This window comes from Alligator sinensis, unplaced genomic scaffold (genome assembly GCF_000455745.1).
Source record: "Alligator sinensis unplaced genomic scaffold, ASM45574v1 scaffold314_1, whole genome shotgun sequence".
Classification (NCBI taxonomy): Eukaryota; Metazoa; Chordata; order Crocodylia; family Alligatoridae; genus Alligator; species Alligator sinensis.
Window position 1 is genome coordinate 779,604 of NW_005842703.1, and position 21,623 is coordinate 801,226.

The window sequence follows — 21,623 nt, forward strand, 5'->3', positions numbered from 1 at the left end:
GGCGGGGGGGCAATCCCTACTGCCCTGTGCTGTGTGGGGGGCTCTGCCATGAGCCTTCAAAAGCCCTGATGGCCACTGCAGCAGCTGGTGAGCATGGGGATTTTATTTATTTATTTTTTTTAAAGAACTGGGAGCTGGGGCTGGGCAGATCAGCCATGGAGTGGGGGGAGCAGGGGGAGGGGGAGAAGAAGGAAGGGGAGGGGACCCCTGCCAGGCCCCATTCTGCCTGCTCCCCCAGACCCCCTGAGTGCCCCCCAACCCCTGCCTGCTCTCCCAGCCCCCTGCATGGCTGCCTCGCCTGGCCCAGCTCCCAGCCCTTTAAAAAAAAAACAACCCTTACCCCCGACTCACTGCTGCGGTGACCCCAGAGCTTCTGGGGGCTCGTGGCAGAGCCCTCCATGCAGTGCAAGGCAATGAGGGTCAGCAGGGATTGGCCCCCCACCCCCCCACCTGGCAGGAGCTGGTGAGTTGGGCCTTTTTTTTAAGGGCCAGGAGCTGAGGCAGGCAGGGCAGGCATGGGGGAGCTGGGAGAGCAGGCAGGGGTTGCAGGGCTTGTGGCAGAGCCCCCCACAGAGTGGGGGACAGCGGGGATTGCCCCCCCCCACCCCGCCCATGCCTGGCAGCAGCTCGTGAATGGGGACTTTTTTTTTCAAAGAGTCGGGAGCTAGGAGAGTGGGTCGGGCAGCCATTGAGAGCAGGTGGGGGATGGGGCCAATTCAGAGATTCAGCCCATTCGGCCAAGGCTGAATCAGACTCGGCCGAATTGATCTGGTACTGTGATTCGAATCACTGAATTGAATCACTGTCCTCCGAATCGGACAAATCTGAAGCAAATACTAGCCGCTTCGCACAGGCCTATTTGGCACCTGAGGTGCTGTTGTTTGGTTTTTCTTCCCCAAGGTACTTTGCGTTCTCAAAATGTGAAGCAGAACATTGCTTTTTTTCTGCTTAATAGATTGGTTGTAACTTAGTGATTGATGCTTCAATAACTTTAGATAAAGTAAATGTTTGATTAATTATTTCTTATTGCATTAGAAAAACTTAAATACTACCTGGCTCTGCCATCTAAACAAGCATGAGTCAATCCTCTCACTGTCCAGAAGATAATTTCAATAATATTAGACACCACAGAGTCCAAAAATTAACACTTCAGTTATAAAGACCCCAACAATTCCTTTTTGGCATCATAAAAGTATATAGAGATTTTCAAGCCATATAAGGTAAAAAGCAGTCCATGGAACTCAGAGCTTATCAGTTGTTTCTCAGGACTGTACTTTCAGTTATCAGTTCCACTAACTGAAGAAATTCTGCCTAGTTAGGATGCTGCATGCCTAAGTACATTACTAACACCCTGAATGGACAGGAGTAGGAGAAGTAGGACAAAAACAGGATTCTGCAAAATGAGCCAGCTTCTGCTTCTCAGACTATGATGGAGTCAGCATAAGTAACAACCCATGCTTGGTAGCTTTATTCAAGTCTGTATGAAATAATGTAATTATATATATATATTCAATGTGTTTATTACAATGTGATGGTGCAAGCCACAGGTTCATTAGAAAATACTGGAAAAAAGAATTTTGTCTTCCTGATTAAAACTGGCACAAAACACAAGTGGTTTTTACCTTTTGTCAACAGTCAGATGCAATAGCTAATATTTTAGATCTATTTAAGATGACATGATATTTAAACAGCTAAAGAAAAACTTGAGAGAGAAAATATGGAAAACTAAATTTTAAAAAAAAGTTTTGAATGCTTGGTGGTGAAAACAAGCTTTCAGTCACCTGGTCTTCACAACATGCACACTTAAATTGTCCTGAGCTGTTCCTAGATTTTCAGTTCTTGTTTTGCTGCAAGAGGGTCTGCTGAATTTACATATCACAGGGCAGGAATTGATCTTTAAATCTGTATGCTGTTTGGTCCTACTTTTGTCATGTATAACTTTACTACTCCTAACTCAGAAAAGCTATTTCTTCATCCTAAAAATACATTCGTAAGAAATAAGTATTTCAGAATTACATTGCGTTCCTCTTGCAGGCATAGTATTGCCTATGAATGGCACACCTGGATGGTTAAAGGCATGAGGCCAAAAGAAACTCCTAAAGCAAGCCAGCATTAGATCACACTACCTGCCATGTCATGCTGTACTGTTAGGATAACTCACTGCTTTTATCCGGGTGTCAAAGACACAGCCTATGAGTCTCATCTGGTCCATGGAGCCTTATCCACTGGACCACGGTGCTGCCTGTCAATCCTGGAGTGGGCCTACATGCCACATGGTATGCTCTGAATTGGCCAAAAGTGCTGTACACAATGCATGGGGCTGGGGAGGCCATGCATTGTACATGGCACATGGAGCCCCTCCAGGATATGCTCTGCACATGGCACCCATGCAGGGCTGGTCTGTGATGCACCCTGCACGTGGCCCCTGCTCTGGTCAGCCCAGGACCCACTGCATATGGTGCCCCCGTGGGGCTAGTTCAGGACCTGTGCTGCATATGTCCATGCCAGGCTGGCCCCACACACTGGATCTGGAAAGCAGAGCCAGTCTGCGGGCCCAATTTGGCCCATGGACCAGCCCCATGCCATTCATCTGGCCCAGGGATTGGCCCTGCAATGTGGGCTGGATGAGTTTGACACCCTTGGCACCTGATGATCAACCCCTAGGTGGGTTTTAACGTTGGTACATGATAGTGATAAGCAAGTTATAATGTGTAACTCTGGCTGTGGCTCTGTATTAAGGTTGGAAACATTGTACCCCTAAATTAGATCTCAGCCAGAATATATGATGTAAAAGGCTGCTGTTTCTTTCAATCTCCTGTTTACAGTTTTTTTTATATTTTCCAGTGTTCCTTTTACTGCTGTCCCTCCTCATTTAATGAAGATTTTTCCTTCACAACCTGGCCCTTCCTTGATTCTACAGCAGCAATAATCCTATGTTTACAATATTAACCTGTTGTCATAAAAATGCTTAAGACGTTACCCTTTCAAAATTATGCAGGGTTAGATAGGAATAGAAGTTAACTTTGTAGAAACAAGCCATTAAATACAGATAGATTTGATTAGCAAATACAGTCATAAAAATTCTTATAATCTTATGAGTTCATATTTCTGGTCTGCATCTGGCAAAGTCTTCCTCCTCTCAGGATGTACCCTGATCACCAGGCTATAGGTGTTCAGAAATAGGTGTCTCTCAATGATTCCTGTCAGACCTGTCTCCTACTTGCATAGACATTGAGACAGAGAAAAAGAAAGGCCAGATAGTTTGGTTACCATTCTGGAAGGATACCTGGGTTCCTGTCCCTGTTCCACTGGATGTTTAAGTATCTGTATAAAGTGATAAAGGTTCAACAGGAGGGACTGACAGCCAGCATTCACTCCTTACCAAAGAGGGTACTACAGCTTGATGATAAAAGGCACTCAACTAGGAGCTGTAGGTTCAAGTCACCTCAGGCAAGGAGAAAGGAGCTAAAACTGGACTTCCTGCACTGTGGGTCCCCTTTTACCCTAACCCCAAGAGTTGGGTAAAAGGGATCAACAGTTCCAGTGGCTGTGTGAACTAAACCTTGATTTCCTTTGCCTGTCTTATATCAGCAATGAAGCCGTCTTCTGTGTTAATTTTAAGGAGCATCATTCATACTTTGGATGGAGCTGTGCAAATAACTGTATTTTTGTACGTTTGTCTTTTTGGTTTTTTGGGTCACACAGAAAAAATGGAAAATAAGTGGTTTGGATCAAACTGAAATTCAAAATGGAAAACTGAAATATTCATTTTGGTTGATACAAAATATTCCATTTGAAAGGAAATGGTTTTTTTGTCTTTTTGGTTTTTGGGTTTTGAGGTATTTGAAACTTAATTTTTTTATGTGAATTCATTATTCATCAAAAAATGTCACCAAGTTTTAATCCACATCTACCCCAGAAACGTTTGATTCCACAGTGCATCAAGGTGTTGTTTGTTCAGTGTTAAAAATCAAAAGAACAGTACTGAGCAAGTGAAATAGCCATATATAACCAGTGTCGGTATTTTGGGGGTCTGTCTTTGCAGGTGGCTATTGAAATAAAAGACATCTATATAGAGATGAAAGATGGCATTTACCTGCTGAAACTATTGGAGCTACTTTCTAGAGAATCATTGCCCAGACCTACCCGGGGAAGGATGAGGGTACATTTTCTGGAGAACAATAGCAAAGCTATTACATACCTCAAATCTAAGGTGAGTAGATATAGATATAGCAGGTAGTCATCTGAACAGATTACAGGCTAACTACAAAACTAGGTTCATGATGTTCTCCCTCCTATAATATAAAATGAGTTGTCCTTTAAACATGGGAGTTTTTTTGTACTGGTGTTATCTGAAAAATGAAGTGAGGTTGATTATTCATGATGGTTGCTTTGTCATCATTTTGGATTAAGTGTCTTTAACATCTTATGTTTAAATTTCTTTCACTTTTATAATCTGACTAAGAGTTCAATAATAGTAAAGCTAGGATAAAATGTTTTTTTTTTCCCTTCTTTTCAAGCACTTTAAAAACTTTCTCCCTTTTTTGTGGCAGAATGAAAGGGAGAGAGGACAAGAAGCACATAGGTGGCAAGGGGAATCCTGAAAGTCCACAAATCAGAAACAGAAACTAACTTTTGGTCTCAATGAACCCAAACAATATTTTAAGTCAAAACTTAATGGAAATGATCCACAGTACCATAGAATCATAGAAAATTAGGGTTGGAATGGACCTCAGGAGGTCACCTAGTCCAACCACCTTCTCAAAGCAGGACCATCTCGAACTATATCATCCCAGCCAGGGCTTTGTCTAGCCAGATCTTAAAAACTTCCAAGGATGGAGATTCTATCATCTCTCTGGGTGACCTGTTGCAGTGCTTCACTGCCCTCCTAGTGAGAGAGTTTTTCCTAATATCTAACCTAAACTTCCCTGGCTGCAACTTGAGACCATTGCTCCTTGTTCTATCATCTGCCATCACTGAGAACAGTCTAGCTCCATCCTCTTTGCAACCACCCTTCAGTTAGTTGAATGCTGCAGTTAAATCCCTTCATAACCTTCTCTTCTCCAGACTAAATAAACCAGTTCCCTCAAGCTCTCCTCAAAAGTCATGTGCCCCGACCCCCCTGGCCACTTTTGTTGTCCTCTGCTGAACTGTCTCCAATTTGTTGATACCCTTTCTGTAGTGGGGGGCCCAAAACTGGACACAGTACTCCAGATGCAGACTCAGCAGTGCTGAATAGAGGGGAATAATCACTTCCCTCAATCTACTGGCAATGCTCCTACTAATGCATCCTAGCATGATGTTATCCTTCTTGGCAACAAGGGCACACTTGCCTCATATTCAGCTTCTTGTCCACTATGACCCCCAGGTCCTTTTCTGCAGAGCTGCTGCTTAGCCAGCTGGTCTGTATTGATGCCAATGTTCCTTCTAAGGTGTAGTGATCTGTGAGCACGCTGCTTCGGTCCATGAGTGCGCCACTTTGGTCTGTGAGCGCGCCGCTTTGGTCCTACCTCCCCCTTTTGCTAAGCCTGGATCTGGACTATGCTAAGCCTAATAGACTAGAATCCTCATGTAATGGATCCTATAGGGGCAGGGGCACCCTACAGACAGTGTGGTTCCCATGGGAGCACAGGGGCCCCCTATAAGGGAGCATGGACACCCTCTAGGCAGTGAGGGCCCCTGCAGGGATGTTGGCTACAAATGTCCAACTTGGGATCCTTAAAATTCTGGTTTATTAGGCAGATTGAAACACTGTAATGAGTTAAATCATAAACCTTGGGGCTGGTCCTTCCACACACACACACACACACACACACACACACACACACACACACACACACACACACAGTAGCAAGCTACAAGAGTTAGGTATACCTATCCCACAGGCGCTGGTGTCTGCCGTCGATGACCAGTTGAGGCTTCTTTCAGCATGGTGTTATCCTCCAGAAGGGGGTCGCCAGCTGGTCCTTCTGGCTGGACAGGTCTGGTTGAGTTGGAGATCAAGAGGGCGCCACTGAGGGTCACTTTTCACTGCTTTTTATCTGTCCGTGGCAGACTTTGGTGACTCCCCAGTTTTCAGGTTTGCCCAATCCGGGGGTCGTTGACCCTTGTGGGACTTCCCCCCCTTGGTGGCTACTGGATGGCATCTGTCAGCCCCAGGGGTCGTCCGCATGTACGTGCAGGTTTGGAAGTCTGTTGGTGAATTTTGAATAGGGCTCTGGGAGCGGTCGATTTGGAGATATTCAGCCCAAAAGTTGGTCCCCGGCGCTGATAACTCAGGCCAGGGCTTCTAGCCCTTCATCAGTGACGTTTAGAGATTTCCCAGTTGTTACATTGTCTTCTATTGAGTTCTTCCGTTTGTTGATCTGCAGTTTTCTTAGGTGTTAATTGCTGCCTGCTACCATGTTACACATTCAATCATTGATTCACTCGCTCTTTCAGGGACCAGCCTGATACAGGGAAGGGCAGTTTGATTCCTGCCCTTGTTAACATTGTTACAATGTATAACTTATTTATGAAACTAAACACATTTAGTTGAAAGTTGAAAGGTGAGGAGTATAAAATATAAGCTACAAAAGTAATGCCATGACACACAAATAGATAAAAATACCAAAATACAAGGGGAGATACAAAATACACACATACAAATTTCAAAACACAATTCCTTATCTTAAAGTGAAAGAAAGAGGAAGGAAGAAAAGGTAGAAGAGGAAAAACATATCCAAGGAGGGGAGAGCAACTGCAGGCAAGAGGAAAAGGGGCTTTCTGCTACAGGGGAAGCTGGGGCACCCTAGGGGCAGCAGGGTCTCTATAGGGGGCAGGGGCACCCATAGGCAGCAGGCCCCCCATAGGGGCACCCTGCAGGCCCCAAGCCCCTATGGGAAGCAGGGTCCCTTCAGGCAACACACCCTACTCACCTGGCTCGAAGTGGCCCCCGTAGTGCTGAAGAAGGCACAGAAGGACACTGCTGCTCCCGGCTGCCCAGCCCAGCCCCTCCTCCAGCTCCGTCCGTGCCGCTCCCCACACCCGCCAGGGGGCACTGCCGGACAAGGTGCGCAGGGCAGGCGCAACCTTTGATTACTAATATTACTGCCTCAGCCAGCTCTTCTGCAGCATGTGGGTTCAAAATTAAGCTTTCAGACAGCTGAAATATTTATTTGAAATCAATACTTTCCCTGCAGAGAATTTCAGTATCTACAGTTACATATTCTGATGGAAATGAGTTTTTTTGAAAAATTGTGACTAGTTGTGCTCAAGTCCCAGTCCGTGGACAAGGTCTGGCCACCCACACTTTGTCCTGTGGTCCATGGGGCTCCCCATGAGTTCATAAGGTGCCTCACAGGCTATGCCCCCATGTACTAAATAAGTGTGCAGGACAGCGTGGGGTTCTATCCATGTGGGGAACCCAGAAGCCCCCTGCATGTTGGGCCAGGCAGAGGCAGCACAGGATCCTGGAGCCCCAATTCCTGGTGCACGGGGCTGGCCAGAGGCAACACAGGGTCCTGGAGCCCCGACCTCAGCACATGAAGCTGCACATAGGTGGCAAAGGGTCTCAGGACCCTAATCCTCATACATTGGGCTAAGTGAGGCAGTGCAGTCTGGATACAGGCACAATTTTAGGGCATAGGGTCATGCCCTAAAATTTTAGGGCATAGTCAACCCACAGACTGGCCCAAGCCCACTCATTGGCCCTGCTGGGCCAACAGATGAAGTACTGCTGAATTATAATATTAGTTGAGTGGTAGAGCAAGACAAGGAAAAAAAAAAAGGGACATGAGGAGTAACAAGAAAATTTGATGTGGAAGAGAGAAAGAAATAAGGGTATAAAGGCTTGCTAAGAAAGAGGGAAATAGTTGAGGAAAGGAGTCAGAAAGATATTGGAAGGCTAGGGAGAAGGGTGCTTTATTCTTTACACTTCTATTTTATTTTTATTCATATAACCAGCAAATTGCCCATCAAGAATGATGGGGAAGGGAGGCCTGCGGGGACAGAGTCCCGCATCCACCCCCGCCCCCCCAAGCTTTGGGTCCAAACCCGCTCCCCACCCCTTTCATGTCTGACCCCATTCCCCCTCTCCCCCCCAGTTTGGATCTGACCCTGCTCCACCCTCTGGCTGGTCTGATGGGGCTCCACATGCTGCGGAGGGGCTGACTGGGGCACAGGGTTATTCAGCACGGGGGCCCCCTGCCAGCTAGCCCCACACTGAAGCACTCTCATGCCTCCGCCAGCCCCTGTGCAGCACATGGAGCCCACTCAGAGCAGCCCTGGCCTGGTAGGCTGACCTCCTGGGTCTCTTGCAAGCCCAGACTGCTCCAGCCGAGCTCCATGTGCTGTGCATGAATAAACTCTAGAGCAATATGCTCTGGAGTTTTTTCTCCCAGGCACATGTTCAAATGATGCACCAGGAGCAAAAAACTCTGGAGCAATAAGCCCCGGAGTTTATTTGTTCATGTGTAGACATGCCCACTGAAGCAATAACAATGTGACTTCCCTTTTCCTCAAACTCACCAGCATTAACTATTACCTTTAAAAAGGGTATTTTGCACTTTGGGAAAATGAAATCATTTTATTTTTATACTTGATCTAAAAGTTTTGGGCAACAGTTCAAACTATTCACACCCCTTCCCTGCAGATATACCCATGTCCTTGCTTGTATTTTATAGGCGGAAGTATTTTTCAGTCTTTTTGCTCTTTACCAGTCCATTATGATTTTTTCATCAACTTCATCTCTTTTTCACTTCCATGACTTGCAGTCTTTATTTGGTTTCCTATTAACTGTTTCACACTGAATGTCCATTTCTCAAAAGGCAGAAGAATAGTTCTGTGACAGTTACTGTACTTTCACCAGTTTAATTCTTCATTTATCTACCTGCTAGAAACACTCTATCCTGGCACTTTCTCATACAAATATTCTGCCCTGTTCTCAGGTAAAGGGGCACCACCCAAATCATTTTTGTTGTGTATTTTGTTCTTTACAAACTAAATGTAAAGTAGCAAGGGATACAACAGAATCCTAGTAATCAGTAATCCCAGGCCCTCTGTAGATATGTGCCCTGATGCTCTGACAAAGTAGTTCTGATTTCTGATGCATAGAAGAGAGTGAAAGCTAGAAGAGGACTCACACTTGTTAGAGGGATAGAATTTACATGATACAATTCTTAATATTTGAATAACAGTCAAGGAAAAATCTCTCCATATATTTTGTTTTAGAAGAGCCTCTCTCAGGGAGCTGCAAAGAAATGGTTTCAGGCTGATGGGAGTTTCTTGTCTATTGTCTATTAGCAGGTGCAAGTAAAATTTATTGGGCCTGAAAATATTGTAGATGGGGACCGAATCCTAATCCTGGGACTGATCTGGATCACTATCCTCCGGTTTCAGATCGCTTCCATCAAACTTGATGAGGTAAAATAACATCTCTGTTCTTTTCTCTGCCTATACACATTTAATAAATTTCATAGAGTTTAAGGCCAAAGGGGACTTTAAAGATCATTTAGATCCCCCAAGCCATAAAACCTCACCTAGTGGTACTGCATGTAGTCTAATAATTTATAGTTGAATGAGTGCATTTCTTTAAAAAAAAAAAAAAAAAAAAAAAAAGCTAATTTGGATTTAAAGACTGAAGATGATGGAGATTTAACCACAGCCTTCCATTACCAGTTCTAATGATTAGCTAGTCACAGTTAAGCACCTGTATTTTACTTCCAGATCCTTTATTTCTTTTTAAATGTGCAAAATTGTTGAATGTATCCAAGACCACTGACATATAAATACTATCAACAGCCAACTGTGAAGCCATGTGATGATGGATCACTATCTATTACCTCTAAAAATTCAGGAGTTGGCTGTATCAGATACAGGAGCAGTGATATTGTCTCAGGCAATACAAGGAGAATATTTCACATGAGGACTAGTGATTCAACTAATGCATGCATTTACCACTGACCTCTATTGACAGAAGATAGTTTCACTAATGACATTACTGACTGCATGCAGATAGACAAAATAGTCAGTGTCAGACATGTGCTAGGCCTGAAACCTTTAACTCTAAAAACACAGGCCCCATGTACTTGAGCTTAACAAGAATTTGCCTCCTACAGATTTTTGGTTCAGAGCAAACAGGAGGATCACAACAAAGTATTTCTGTTTTAGTTTTTTTGTTTGATTTTCCCCTTTTCCTTCCCTTTTTCTCCTCCACCCTTTTCCTCCGTTTTTCTCCTCCACCCTTTTCCTCCGTTTTTCTCCTCCACCCTTTTCCTCCTTGAAAACCAAAAGAAAATTCAGTATTGAAAACATTTTCCTATGCTTAAAGTAAGTCTTTTAATAGACTCTAATGATTTTTTTTATATTTGAAAATAATACCCAACTTACCGTCTAAGGTTTCCAGCATTTTAACTTTCTTGTAAGGATATAAAGGAGGTCTGTTACAGATATATTGGAAGACAAAACTCAAATAGATAATAGGAAGTCACTTGCAACCTTAACTGTGGAGAGACTGCTGGGAGAAATTTGTAGCCCATCCTGAATTTTCCTTCCTTGCTGCCTTCACAGGAGGAGTTTGGAGAAAAGGCTGATAAACTGTCTGCCAATGAAGCCTTGCTGATTTGGTGTCAACGTAAGACTGCCAGTTACTCCAATGTGAATGTGCAGGACTTCTCCAGGAGCTGGAGAGATGGCCTGGCTTTCAATGCCCTCATTCATGTTCACAGGTAAGCAGATGATAAAAGGAGGCTCCAAGAATAGCTGCTGATTTCTTACTCTGGCAAGTTTTACTCCAGTGCACCTCTGTTCTTTGTGATAGCTAAGAAAATGACTTGTGTCTTATCCTGGGAATCTACCCACTCAAAACTCCCATTTGTTAAATAGGAGCCTTGCCTGAATAAAGAAGGAAGATTTTTGATGTTTGATTGTTCCTTTACCTGAAAGCAAAAATGAATTTCCTATGGGGCAGCCTTCATTTAAACTTGTTCCTTTTTTAAAATCTTGCAGACAATGAAATCTTTTGAAATGCAATAAATCTGTCACTATCAAATAATGATCTAATAGGTCTGGTGACAAATGAATTTTGTTCCATTGTAGTGCATGGCTGATCATTACTCAGATGTAGGAGCACATTATTATCACAGCTATTTCATGTCCACAGCAGGAACAAGGCTTCCTCTGAGAGTTTTCAAGTGTTTGGTTTTTGCTGGAGAGCTGTCTTGGGTTACGGTTCTGGCTGATTATTGCTAGGGACAAATAATTCTCTTGTAATTTTGTTTCTTCCATTCAAAACTTTTGCTTGAAGAAAAATACTTGAGAAACAGATTTAATTTGCTTTCTTTTTTTATCTTAACTTTCTTGTCTTGTATTCAGCTGCATTTTCTAAAATGTTGTTGAAAATGGATTTTGATATGATCATCTCTAGAACTTAAACCTTGCAGTTAAGTGGGACATACTTGGAGCTGAAAGCAACAGGCTTTCACTTTTCCCCTCTCTGACTTGCGGGAGAGGTGGAGGAACCGATAAGGCACAGAAGGTAGATAGGTGATTCCTATTTAAGATAATTCTTCTCCTATCAGAAGCCAATACTAGCAAGAAGGCTTGGAAGCCCCTAAACTTCTCAACAAAGTTCCCATTTCAGAATGTCCTGCATTGCTTCACCAACCAATGAGGAAATGAGGAGCAGGGAAGTGCTTATTTTAAGGTTCTTAGTGCAGAGAGACACAATAGCATAAACAGTTGTGTTCTGCTTTAGTCTGATAAAGCTCCTTCTTCAGGGTCAGAAATCTGCTCAGTTGCAACCTGTATAATAATTCCATGGCTACTACAGCCTAATCTGATCATAGCAAATTTTCAAATTTCGCATTCCATGCTGCAGTATGTGTATTATGATTGGCCTGAGGACATCCATGCGAACAGATCTAATGACACAGCTATTAAAAAAGAGCGAGGCAGGACAATTCAGCTATGATACAAAAAAAGGAGAAAGAAGTAATCTAGAATATCCAGCACTCGCATCTTTTACACCATCTCTCGGGGAAAACCTGAAGTAGATGAGATTAGTTGAAATTTGGATCTTCACTGGTCAGCAAGTAGAATCCCAGATAGATTCCTGGCCTTGCATCATGCAAGGAAGTGTCATTTATATTGTGTTGATAATTTTCATTCATGGGAACGTTTCCTTTCCCTTAGCTGGATTTTTCCTCCTGAGTTCTCCTCAGATCCCTACTTTTATAGACTATATGTTGTCTTTTGATCTGAGATATATGCATATGCCTGCTTATGCTCAGCCTCCTTCAGTACAGATACTTAGGTCTGCTGGTTCACTGCTTGCCCTATAGTAAACTAGAACTCTTATGAACAAGCTACACTATGTAGGACTTCACAGTAGTCACTATAATATACACCAGGGCCAATTGGAATTTAACGGAGATAGCAGGCATGGAACATGGATTCTTCTGCACCAGCTGCACGACACGCTACCTCTAGAGCTCCCCAAAAAATCTCTGTTAATGCTTGCTACTGTACAGCCTGTAGCAAAAGAGGATAATGGTACATACAGATGTACTAGTCAGTGGGCAGGTCTACATGTGCAATTAATGTGAAGCAACAAACTCCAGAGCTTATTGCTCCACAATTTATTGCTCCTGGGTGTGCATTTGAACATGCACCTAGAACTGCAGCATGCTGAGCTGGGTCGGACCAGCCCTGTCTGGCAGGGAGTATTGTGGGTCAGCCTTCCAGCCAAGGGCTGCTCCCTTCCCCTGTTCCTCCCCCACCCTCCTGGTTCAACAGGCTCCGAAGGAGCTGGCTGAGGCACAGGGGTGCTCCAGTGTGGGGCTAGCCAACAGGCACCTTCCACACTGAAACACCTTTGTGCCCCAGCCAGCCACGTCAGCATGTACACATGCACTGCTGCAGAGTAAAAAAACTCCACAGCAGGGTAGTACTTGTATTTACAAGTACTTTAGTATTTACAAGTACTACTCTGCTGCAAAGGCAATTAGTTTACTCCAGCCTAATTGCCCTGCATGTATAGATACCAAGATGTTTACCGCAGAGCTAATCAGACAACTGCAGTAAATGTCTCATGTAGATGCACCCAGTATGTTGCATAATACCAGCTTACATACAGCATGTACGTATAGGAGTGTAAGGTGTCTTCTTGACATTATTTGTCATTTCTAAGTCTAACAGTTCTCACTTATTTCTTTCCTTTGATTCTCTTCTTATCCAGGCCTGATCTCATCTACTACAGCTCACTGAGACGTGATCAGCCCATCAAGAATCTGAATAATGCCTTCTATGTGGCACAAAAAGAGCTGGGAATCACTAAACTTCTGGATGCTGAGGATGTGGTAGTGCCCAATCCAGATGAGAAATCCATCATGACTTATGTGTCACTCTACTACCACTACTTTTCCAAGAAGAAACAGGACCAGACTGCCCAAAAGAGGCTCACTAATGTTAGTGCCTTGCCATCTTTAGAGTTGCCACTTATCTCTATCTCTACCTCTACTGAGCTCTTTCCTGATATGCACAAATTTAACAGAACTGAAAAAACATCTTTAATGCATGCTAAACCACACAACAATTTAAACTCTTGAGTGAGCAGATCAGAGGCCTGATTCTTCAGGGCCTTTCACAGGTACTTCCATGTGTCTCTAGCCATCATTTTTGTCCACGATGGTACCTGGCCTTTTCTAAAAGGATTCTATCTATCTATATGGAAGTTAGTTCCTTTAGTTGTTTACAATTTGTATTTTAAGTGAGGTGTCTAGTGAGCACCAAACCATGTGAAGAGCTCACTTAATTTCTGCAGTAATTCAATGGTACAAAAAAGAGCTGGTCAAGCATTTCTTCTTTGAAACATTTTATGGGAAATTCCCTTCTTTCCTAAACAAAATATTTCCATAATATTTACTCTGAGTTTTAATTTTTAATAAATGTCCATTTTGACAGTAAATATCTAACCAAAATAAAAGTTCATATTTTCAGTTTAATTTGGGTTGGTCTAATAAAAGATATCAAATTCACCCAGGGAACCTTGTCTGCCTATTTTCAGTTTAGTTTTTTGAGTGGTTTCTTCCTCCTGCACTCTCCCACTTTCTCCCATGATTAAAATGAAAACAAGAAAAAGGGGGAGAAAAGTGAAAGAGATCAGGGGAAAAACCCAGAAACCCCACATGAAATCCAAATACAGTTTTGAAATAATTTTTAAAGAAATTCTGTTCCTCATTAAAATACAATATAAAAATATGTAAAATTCCTTATGTAAAACCATATATATAAATAAATTTTTATTATTTTTTTTTTTACCAACTAACCATAATGTTGTGGTGGCTCTTTTAAAAATATGAGGTAAACAAAAATATTTACCATTTGTGCGTGTGAATTTAGGAAAATCTGATTTTTAAAAGATGACTGTTGTGGCACCAATGTTTCTGCCTCATGGGAAGCATAAACATTTAAATCAGGGGTTCACTTGTTGTGACATGGTAGAAAGCTTTTGAAGCTGAGGGATTGCATGGTTAAGTAATCTGGGATAAGCACAAGGAGATCCTGAGCTAGATATCAATACCAGCACTGCACTCTGAAAAGGTGTGAGAGGAGGACTTGGAGATTGATTAATCAATAACTGGGCCTAAATGAAGAGACTGGGTAATAGGTTTAGGGTGGACCCATCAAAGGCTCTGAGGTTCAGCTTGAAGGTATATTTCTGGTTGTCATAAAACATAGCTATTTCTTCTCTATGAGCCCTGAATTATGCACTCCTCAAGTTAAAATCTGCAGAGACCACAGTTACAGAGCTGCTTCTTGTTCCTTATTTTAAAAATGGAGTATCATTTGGAAATGGGAATCTGTTATAGAACAGTAGATTTCATTCAGGCCCAGCAGATTTAAGCTAGGCATTTCTAAAGCGCTGTGTATACTGTATAGGAACTCTTAGCTTAAGACAAGACACATTTTCACATTAATGAAAAAAGCTTAAGGGGTGAATATTTCTCTACCTTCTGTTCCACTTAACTTCTTTTTCTTTTTCTCTGGGTTTTCCTCTGCATTTTCTGAACTTATTGGAGGGTTTTTTGCAATTTTTTTTCCTCCTTGCAGTTAAATGCTACTTTCTACCCAATTTTCTTTCCCTGCTGCTGCTTTTGTTACCTGCTCCTCTTTCCATTTTCCCCTATATAGGCCTTCCTATCTTTTCCTTCCTCCCTATTACAGAAAGCAATAAAATGAGGAATCTGATAATCTCTTCGTGCCCTTAGTCCCCTCAAATAGGCAGCTCTGAATTCACTAATAGGGTTAAGGAGGGAAGTCTCAATGTGTCAAGGCAGCCTGAGAGCAGAGGCTAATTGGGTGCCCAGACTGAAGAGAAAACCAATCCAGAGAGGTAAATCTCCCTTCCCCCACCCACTTCAGTAGCCATGCACTTATTAGGATCCTTCAGCAAGAACTGGGTGCGATGGCGGAATATACAGAAGGGAGCCCTGATGCCACAGGCTGCTTTTCCTGCACTAAAGGTTGGTGCTGTTTTACTCCTTTTCCAGCATTGGGACCATTGTTCTTTTCCAAGTACCCATTCTGCTAGAAGGTCAATCATCAGTCACAACATTTGGTCCTTAGAGGCCTTTACTTAGTTTCCACATCCCTTACTGACTGAAGTGTCTGCAACTGATGGTCTCTGTGTTACCATAAAGAGCAGCAGAGATACAGGGTGGTGTTCTTCATTGTCTGAACTTCCAAGCAGCAGAACCTTAGTCATGGGGTTTGGGGGGTATTTCAGGAGTAGAGGTCTCACAAAGCTGTAGGATTATGATGAGGAAGATAAAATGGAAAGGAACTACAACAGCATAATTAAAAATGGAAGAAAATGGTTTGTAACCCTTATTCTAGGTTTCAATATGGGTTTATTGTCACCTTTGGCTTCAGTCAGTCTGGGTCCCAGTCCAGGTCAGGTCACAAGTGGAATGAATGAGTGAAGTTGGTATTAGTTCAAAATTATCAGCTTCATTGTTTCATAGGTGTTGGTTGTAGCTGCTTTGGTCTAAGGATATAGGCAGACACGGTCCTTTGGGTAAATGTGGTGTCTTTTATTAGGGGTTTAGGTTGTAGCCGTGTTGGTCTAAGGATATAGGCAGACAAGGTTCCTTGGGTGAATTTGATATCTTTTATTAGACCAACCCAACCACCCCCACTATTACTACACCCCACAACAGAGCCATCAGCATCCCAGGATCTTACAGCTGCACCTCCAGGAATGTAGTATACCTCATCCAATGCACCAAATGCCCTGATGGAAGATATGTAGGAGAGACCAGACAACAACTGCACACCAGAATGAATGCACACCAGAAATCCATCAAAGACAGAAACACCCAATTACCGGTGGGGGCACATTTCTCACAGGAGGGCCACTCTCTCTCCAATCTCTCAGTCCTGATCCTCAAGGGAAATTTACACAACACATCCCAGAGACGAGCCTATGAGCTCCATTTCATCAACCTGCTGGATACTAGAGATCAGGGACTAAACATAGACATTGGATTTTTGATACATTATAATCTGCCTGGCAACTGACTCCCCCGCCCAGCCCAGCCCCTGGCTTCTTTACTTTTCATTCCATCCAGGAAGAGCACACACCGACTGCTGCAGCTTCCTGAGCCTGACGAAGGGTTTTTGAACCCGAAAGCTTGCTTAATAACTATTCTCCAACCATTTGGGTTGGTCTAATAAAAGATATCAAATTCACCCAAGGAACCTTGTGTGTCTTTTATTAGGCCAACTAAATAGTTGGAAAAATTGTTCTTTGCAAGCTTCCCATTTGTGCCTGAAAGCTTGCTAAGAACAAGTTGGGGGGCATGGTCATTCTAGGATTTGAAAGAATACTCCTAACCTTAAATATGATAACTGTCTCCATGCTGATATAACAATGTGAAGGTCACAGCAACCTGCTATGTTTAAATTGCACTTTCTCTGTGGTTATGGCAGCTCATTTGCATCTTGATTAAACTTAATTTACAAGTATGCTACACAGTTTTTCATACTCTGATTCAACCTGCTTCTTATTATATACCTGGACTTTTTATATTTCTGTTGTAGATTGTGTTCTTTCTAAAGGAAATAGATGGTTTGAAGTCTCAGTATGAGCAGATGACCTCCGAGCTCTTGAAATGGATTAGACAGAAGGTGATAGAACTGGATGACCAACACTTCCCCAACTCTCTACCAGAAATGCAGCTCCTCATGGCCAGATTCAAGACCTTCCGCACAGTGGAGAAGCCCCCCAAATACCAAGAGAAGGGCATGATTGAAGCCCTCTTCTTCAACATCAGAACCAAACAGAGAGCCAACAATCAACAGTTATATCTTCCCCCTGATGGCAAGATGCTGCAAGATGTGGAAAAACAGTGGAATATCCTGGAGAAGGCAGAGAACAATCGGGGGAAAGCATTGCAGCAAGAGATTCTGAGGCTCCAGAGAGTGGAACAACTGGCCCAGATGTTCAGGAAGAAGGCTGTCCTGCGTGAGTCCTATTTGAAAGAAATGAGAATGGTGATTGGGAAGCAGGACTTCTGGCCAGACAGCGCAGACAAAATGGAGGCTGCTACAAAGAAACTGGAAGCCATTGTCACTGATGCGCAGCCTAGGAAGCAACGCTTCATAGCTTTGGCTACAATGGCAGCTGTCATTGAGCAGGAGAATTACCATGGCAAGAACCAAATCATGAGGAAGTGAGTCATGCTCCTGGAACTGAGTAAAAACTAAGCTTCTCTAAAACCACAAACTCTATGCCTCAACAAATTTATTCCTAGGTTGTCTAAAATATCCAATCTTTGTGATGAATTGATCCTTTTTCTTCTTGTCTTTATAGGCAAGCGGACATTTCACAACAATGGCAGGATCTTCTGGAGCAACTGCAGAGGAAAAGAGATGCTCTGGGAGCAATGCAAGAAATTCTGGGACTTCTGAGGGAAGCAGATACAATTACAGAGGAACTTAAAGGACTGCAGGTATCGCCCTCCCTCCTTCAGTATGTGAGCTGGTCATACAATTTGGACCACTACCAGTATAAGTAACTGCCAGAGATGAGAATATTCCAGTGACAACTATGGTTTGAAGTGTTTATATGCGGTGTTTATGGGAAATGCAGGTGCTTAGCATTTTATAAAAAACACATGCCCCTTTTATTTAGACACCTAAATGTGGGTATTGGATCAAAATATTGCATGCCTACTTTTGGGATGTGTACTTTTGACCATAGGCAACACGTAGGGAGGAATAGGGGGGGCACTGTTAATATGGATGTGACAATGAGTGACTGAGGCAACAAAAACTTATGTTTGTTTGAAAAATAATATTATTTCCATTGCAACACATAAAAACAATTGATGATGGGCAATGTCTTGAATTTGGAGATGGTTTATAAGGTATCTCCTTCCAGTCAACCAGTTAGTATTTCTGCATAGTTCAAATCATGCACCAGCTTTTTTCTCCCTGAAGTTGAATACTCCTGTCAGAGTTAAAGGGAATCCTTCCATTGATTTTTGCAGTCTTTAGATCAGTTCTTCAGATCTTTCACTGGTTTTGCCCACAGAAAAAAATGGGTTGAAAATTAATCCTGGTAACTCTTGCTTTTTTTTGCAGGCACTTGTGAGTTCCCAAGACTGTGGGAAGCAGCTACTGGAGGTGGTAGATTTGCTTCAGAGGCACAGCTTGATTGACTCTCAGATCTCTTCCTATGGTGACAGAGTGAAATTCATCGCAGAAAGTACAGCAGTGGTCACTAAAGCCAAAGCAAAAGCAGTCAAGTCAGATGTGCTTCATGCCAAAATTATGATGCTCGGTCAGCAGTACCAAGCCCTTGTGGCTCTCAGCAAATCTCGGTAGAGCTATCCTTATGGCTCCAGTCTTTCTGTTTAGGATGGTGGTCACCCTTTTATAACTGAGGGAACAAGAGCACCAGAATTTATTTGTCCACTTATAAAAGGACAGCAGAACCAATCCAAGTATCTCAGCAATGTTTGGTGCTGACTCTAAGAGACTGCCTTTTTTGTAGTCTAGGAAGGGACTTCAGTCTCAATATACATTCCAAACTGCAGGTTGCCTCAACCCACCCTTTCTGCTAGATGTACTCAGAGGCATTGGGTGTTGGCTATAGCTATGGCTGGGGCCTTTGACCAGGGTGTGTTGGGCTCTTGCTGAGACCAAAGCCCTCTGGAGGTTGCTGGCTAGATGGTCTTGTCCCTCCACTCAAGGTCAGAATGGTCCCCATATTTCGGATCAGGAAGGAATTTTACGTCATGGTCAGATTGGTACAGATTGCAGAGGTTGTTGCCTTCCTCTTTAGTGAGGGGAGTGGCCTTCTATCCAAGATCTCTTGAGCATAAATTGACAATATTTCATAGAAGCAGGACATAGAAGCAGACTACTGTGGTTTCTCTGCTTCACTTGTGGCAGATTAGGCTGTTAGGTGTGTGTTGTGTCAGGGTTGCTGTTAGTCTTATGTAGAGGTTAGATTCTGGTTTTCATAGGATAGTTTGGATAAGGATGATCCTCCCTCAGGCAGGGGGTTGGACTAGATGACTTCTAAAGGTCCCTTTCAGTCCTACTTCTCTATGATATGTGACTTGAGCTTGATATAGAAAAATTCATTAAGGAGTCGGTGTGCAATAGACTTGCAGAAGGTAGGATTCCAAATGACAGCCAGCATGGCTTTGTTGTTGGCAGGTCTTGTTTTACCAACCTCATCTCCTTTTACGATCAGGTAACTTGCCACCTGGATAAGAGAGAGGAGGTTGACATTGTATACCTTGACTTCCAAAAAGCCTTTGATCTGGTATCCCACAATATTCTCATGAGAAAAATTGGAAGATTGTGAGTAGGAAGCTGGCTGCGGGGTAGGACCCAGACAGTTCTAATGAACGGATCTGTGTCGTCCTGGTGAAAAGTGGCCAGCGGTGTTCCTCAGGGGTTGGTGCTCGGTCCAGTGTTTTTCTACATCTTTATCAATGTTTTGGATGTGGGGATAAAGAGCTCACTGGCCAAGTTCACAGACAACACCAAGTTATGGGAAAGCATGGTCATGCTTGAAGGAAGGCTACAGATACAGGCGGACCTAGACAGGTTTGCAAGTTGGGCGGATCAAAACCAGATGAAGTTCAACATCAAGAAATGTGAAGTGCTCCACCTGGGGATGAACAATCCCCTGCACACCTACAGGCTTGGTGTTGCCAAACTGACCAGCACCATGAATGAAAGGGACCTCAGGGTAATAATTGACCACAGTATGAAAATGAGTCAGCAGTGTGACACTGTTGCCATCAGGGCAAATATTATTCTGGCATGCATCAAATTGATGCATCTCTAGCAAAACCAAGGAAGTAATTCTTCTGTTCTACTCAGAATTGGTAAGACCACAGCTGGAGTACTGCATCCAGTTCTGGGTGCCACACTTTAACAAGGACATGGTAAAGCTTGAGAGAGTCCAGAGAAGGGCCACCAGTATGATTAGAGACTCACACGGCAAGCCATACAAGGATAGGCTGAGGGACCTGGGACTCTTCAGCCTGAAAAAAGAGAAAGCTGAGAGGGGACCTGGTGTAGCAGCTTACCGCTACATCAGAGGAGAACATCAAGGGCTCGGTGAACAACTGTTCATCAGGGCACTCTTGGGGAAAACCAGGAGTACTTGCCACAAACTCTTGGAAGACTGTTTCAGGCTCAACATTAGGAAAAACTTCTTCACAGTCAGGATGTCCAGACTGTGGAATAAACTCCCTCCAGATGTAGTGTAATCACCTACCTTTGAAATCTTCAAGAGGAGACTGGACGGTCACCTTGCTGGGGTCACCTGACCCCAGTTGCCTTTCCTGCCTGGTGCAGAGGACTGGACCCAATGATCTTCTGAGGTCCCTTCTAGCCTTACAATCAATCAAACTACGGCCGATTCCTTAGGCTAAAGAGGAATTTAGTTTTGGCTGTCTCATGTTGCTCCACTAATAGACTAAACCATGTCCTGGAGTTAGAATCCAAGGTCCATACCAAACCTAAGTGGCTCATCAGGTACCACAGTTAAGGCATTCTAGTGGCTAGCATCACAGACTGGCACCTCTGTGCCTTTGATGACCAGGCACCTACTCACAACTGAGTTACCAAAGGCAGTCTTCAGTCTATATTCAATTCAAGGCTTGAACAAACCCCTCTCAATCCATAGTAAAATGCCTTAACCACTTTGTCATTGTGCCACAGTCATTAGGAGGGCCACAGAAACTCTGTGTTAAAGGCATTTGATTACCTCGTTCGCCATTTCCATATGCGACCTAGTATTCTGGTATTGACTGCTTGTTTTCTGTATTAGACAATCTCAGCTGGAGGAGGCTTTGAAGCTTTTTGAATTTTTTCATGACTGCAAGGAGGAAGAGTTGTGGATCTCTGAGAAATGCCAGCTAGTGAGAACAGCTGCATTAGGACGAGATCCGAGTCAGATCACAGCCTCCATTCAAAAGCATAAGGTATCTACTTTGTTATTGGTGTCTGTTGTTGATATTAAATCTAGTTTTTCTCATAATATATCTTGTTCTTTTCCTTTAATTTTGTAGTAAATGCATTCATTAAAGAATTCAGTAACATTTCTCTTGTTT

General features: G+C 43.2%; 1 protein-coding gene across 1 annotated transcript in view; it reads left to right on the forward strand.

Moving 5' to 3' along the window:
• Window positions 1-21,623, forward strand: part of LOC102386698 (spectrin beta chain, non-erythrocytic 5) — a gene marked incomplete at its 3' end in the record, with an annotated part of 69,082 nt that overhangs the window by 6,705 nt on the left and 40,754 nt on the right. The window contains 8 exon segments of the mRNA XM_025216043.1: window positions 4,046-4,213; window positions 9,283-9,402; window positions 10,549-10,706; window positions 13,217-13,445; window positions 17,083-17,714; window positions 17,855-17,993; window positions 18,628-18,866; window positions 21,341-21,494. Coding sequence (XP_025071828.1) covers window positions 4,046-4,213; window positions 9,283-9,402; window positions 10,549-10,706; window positions 13,217-13,445; window positions 17,083-17,714; window positions 17,855-17,993; window positions 18,628-18,866; window positions 21,341-21,494 — 1,839 coding nt within the window.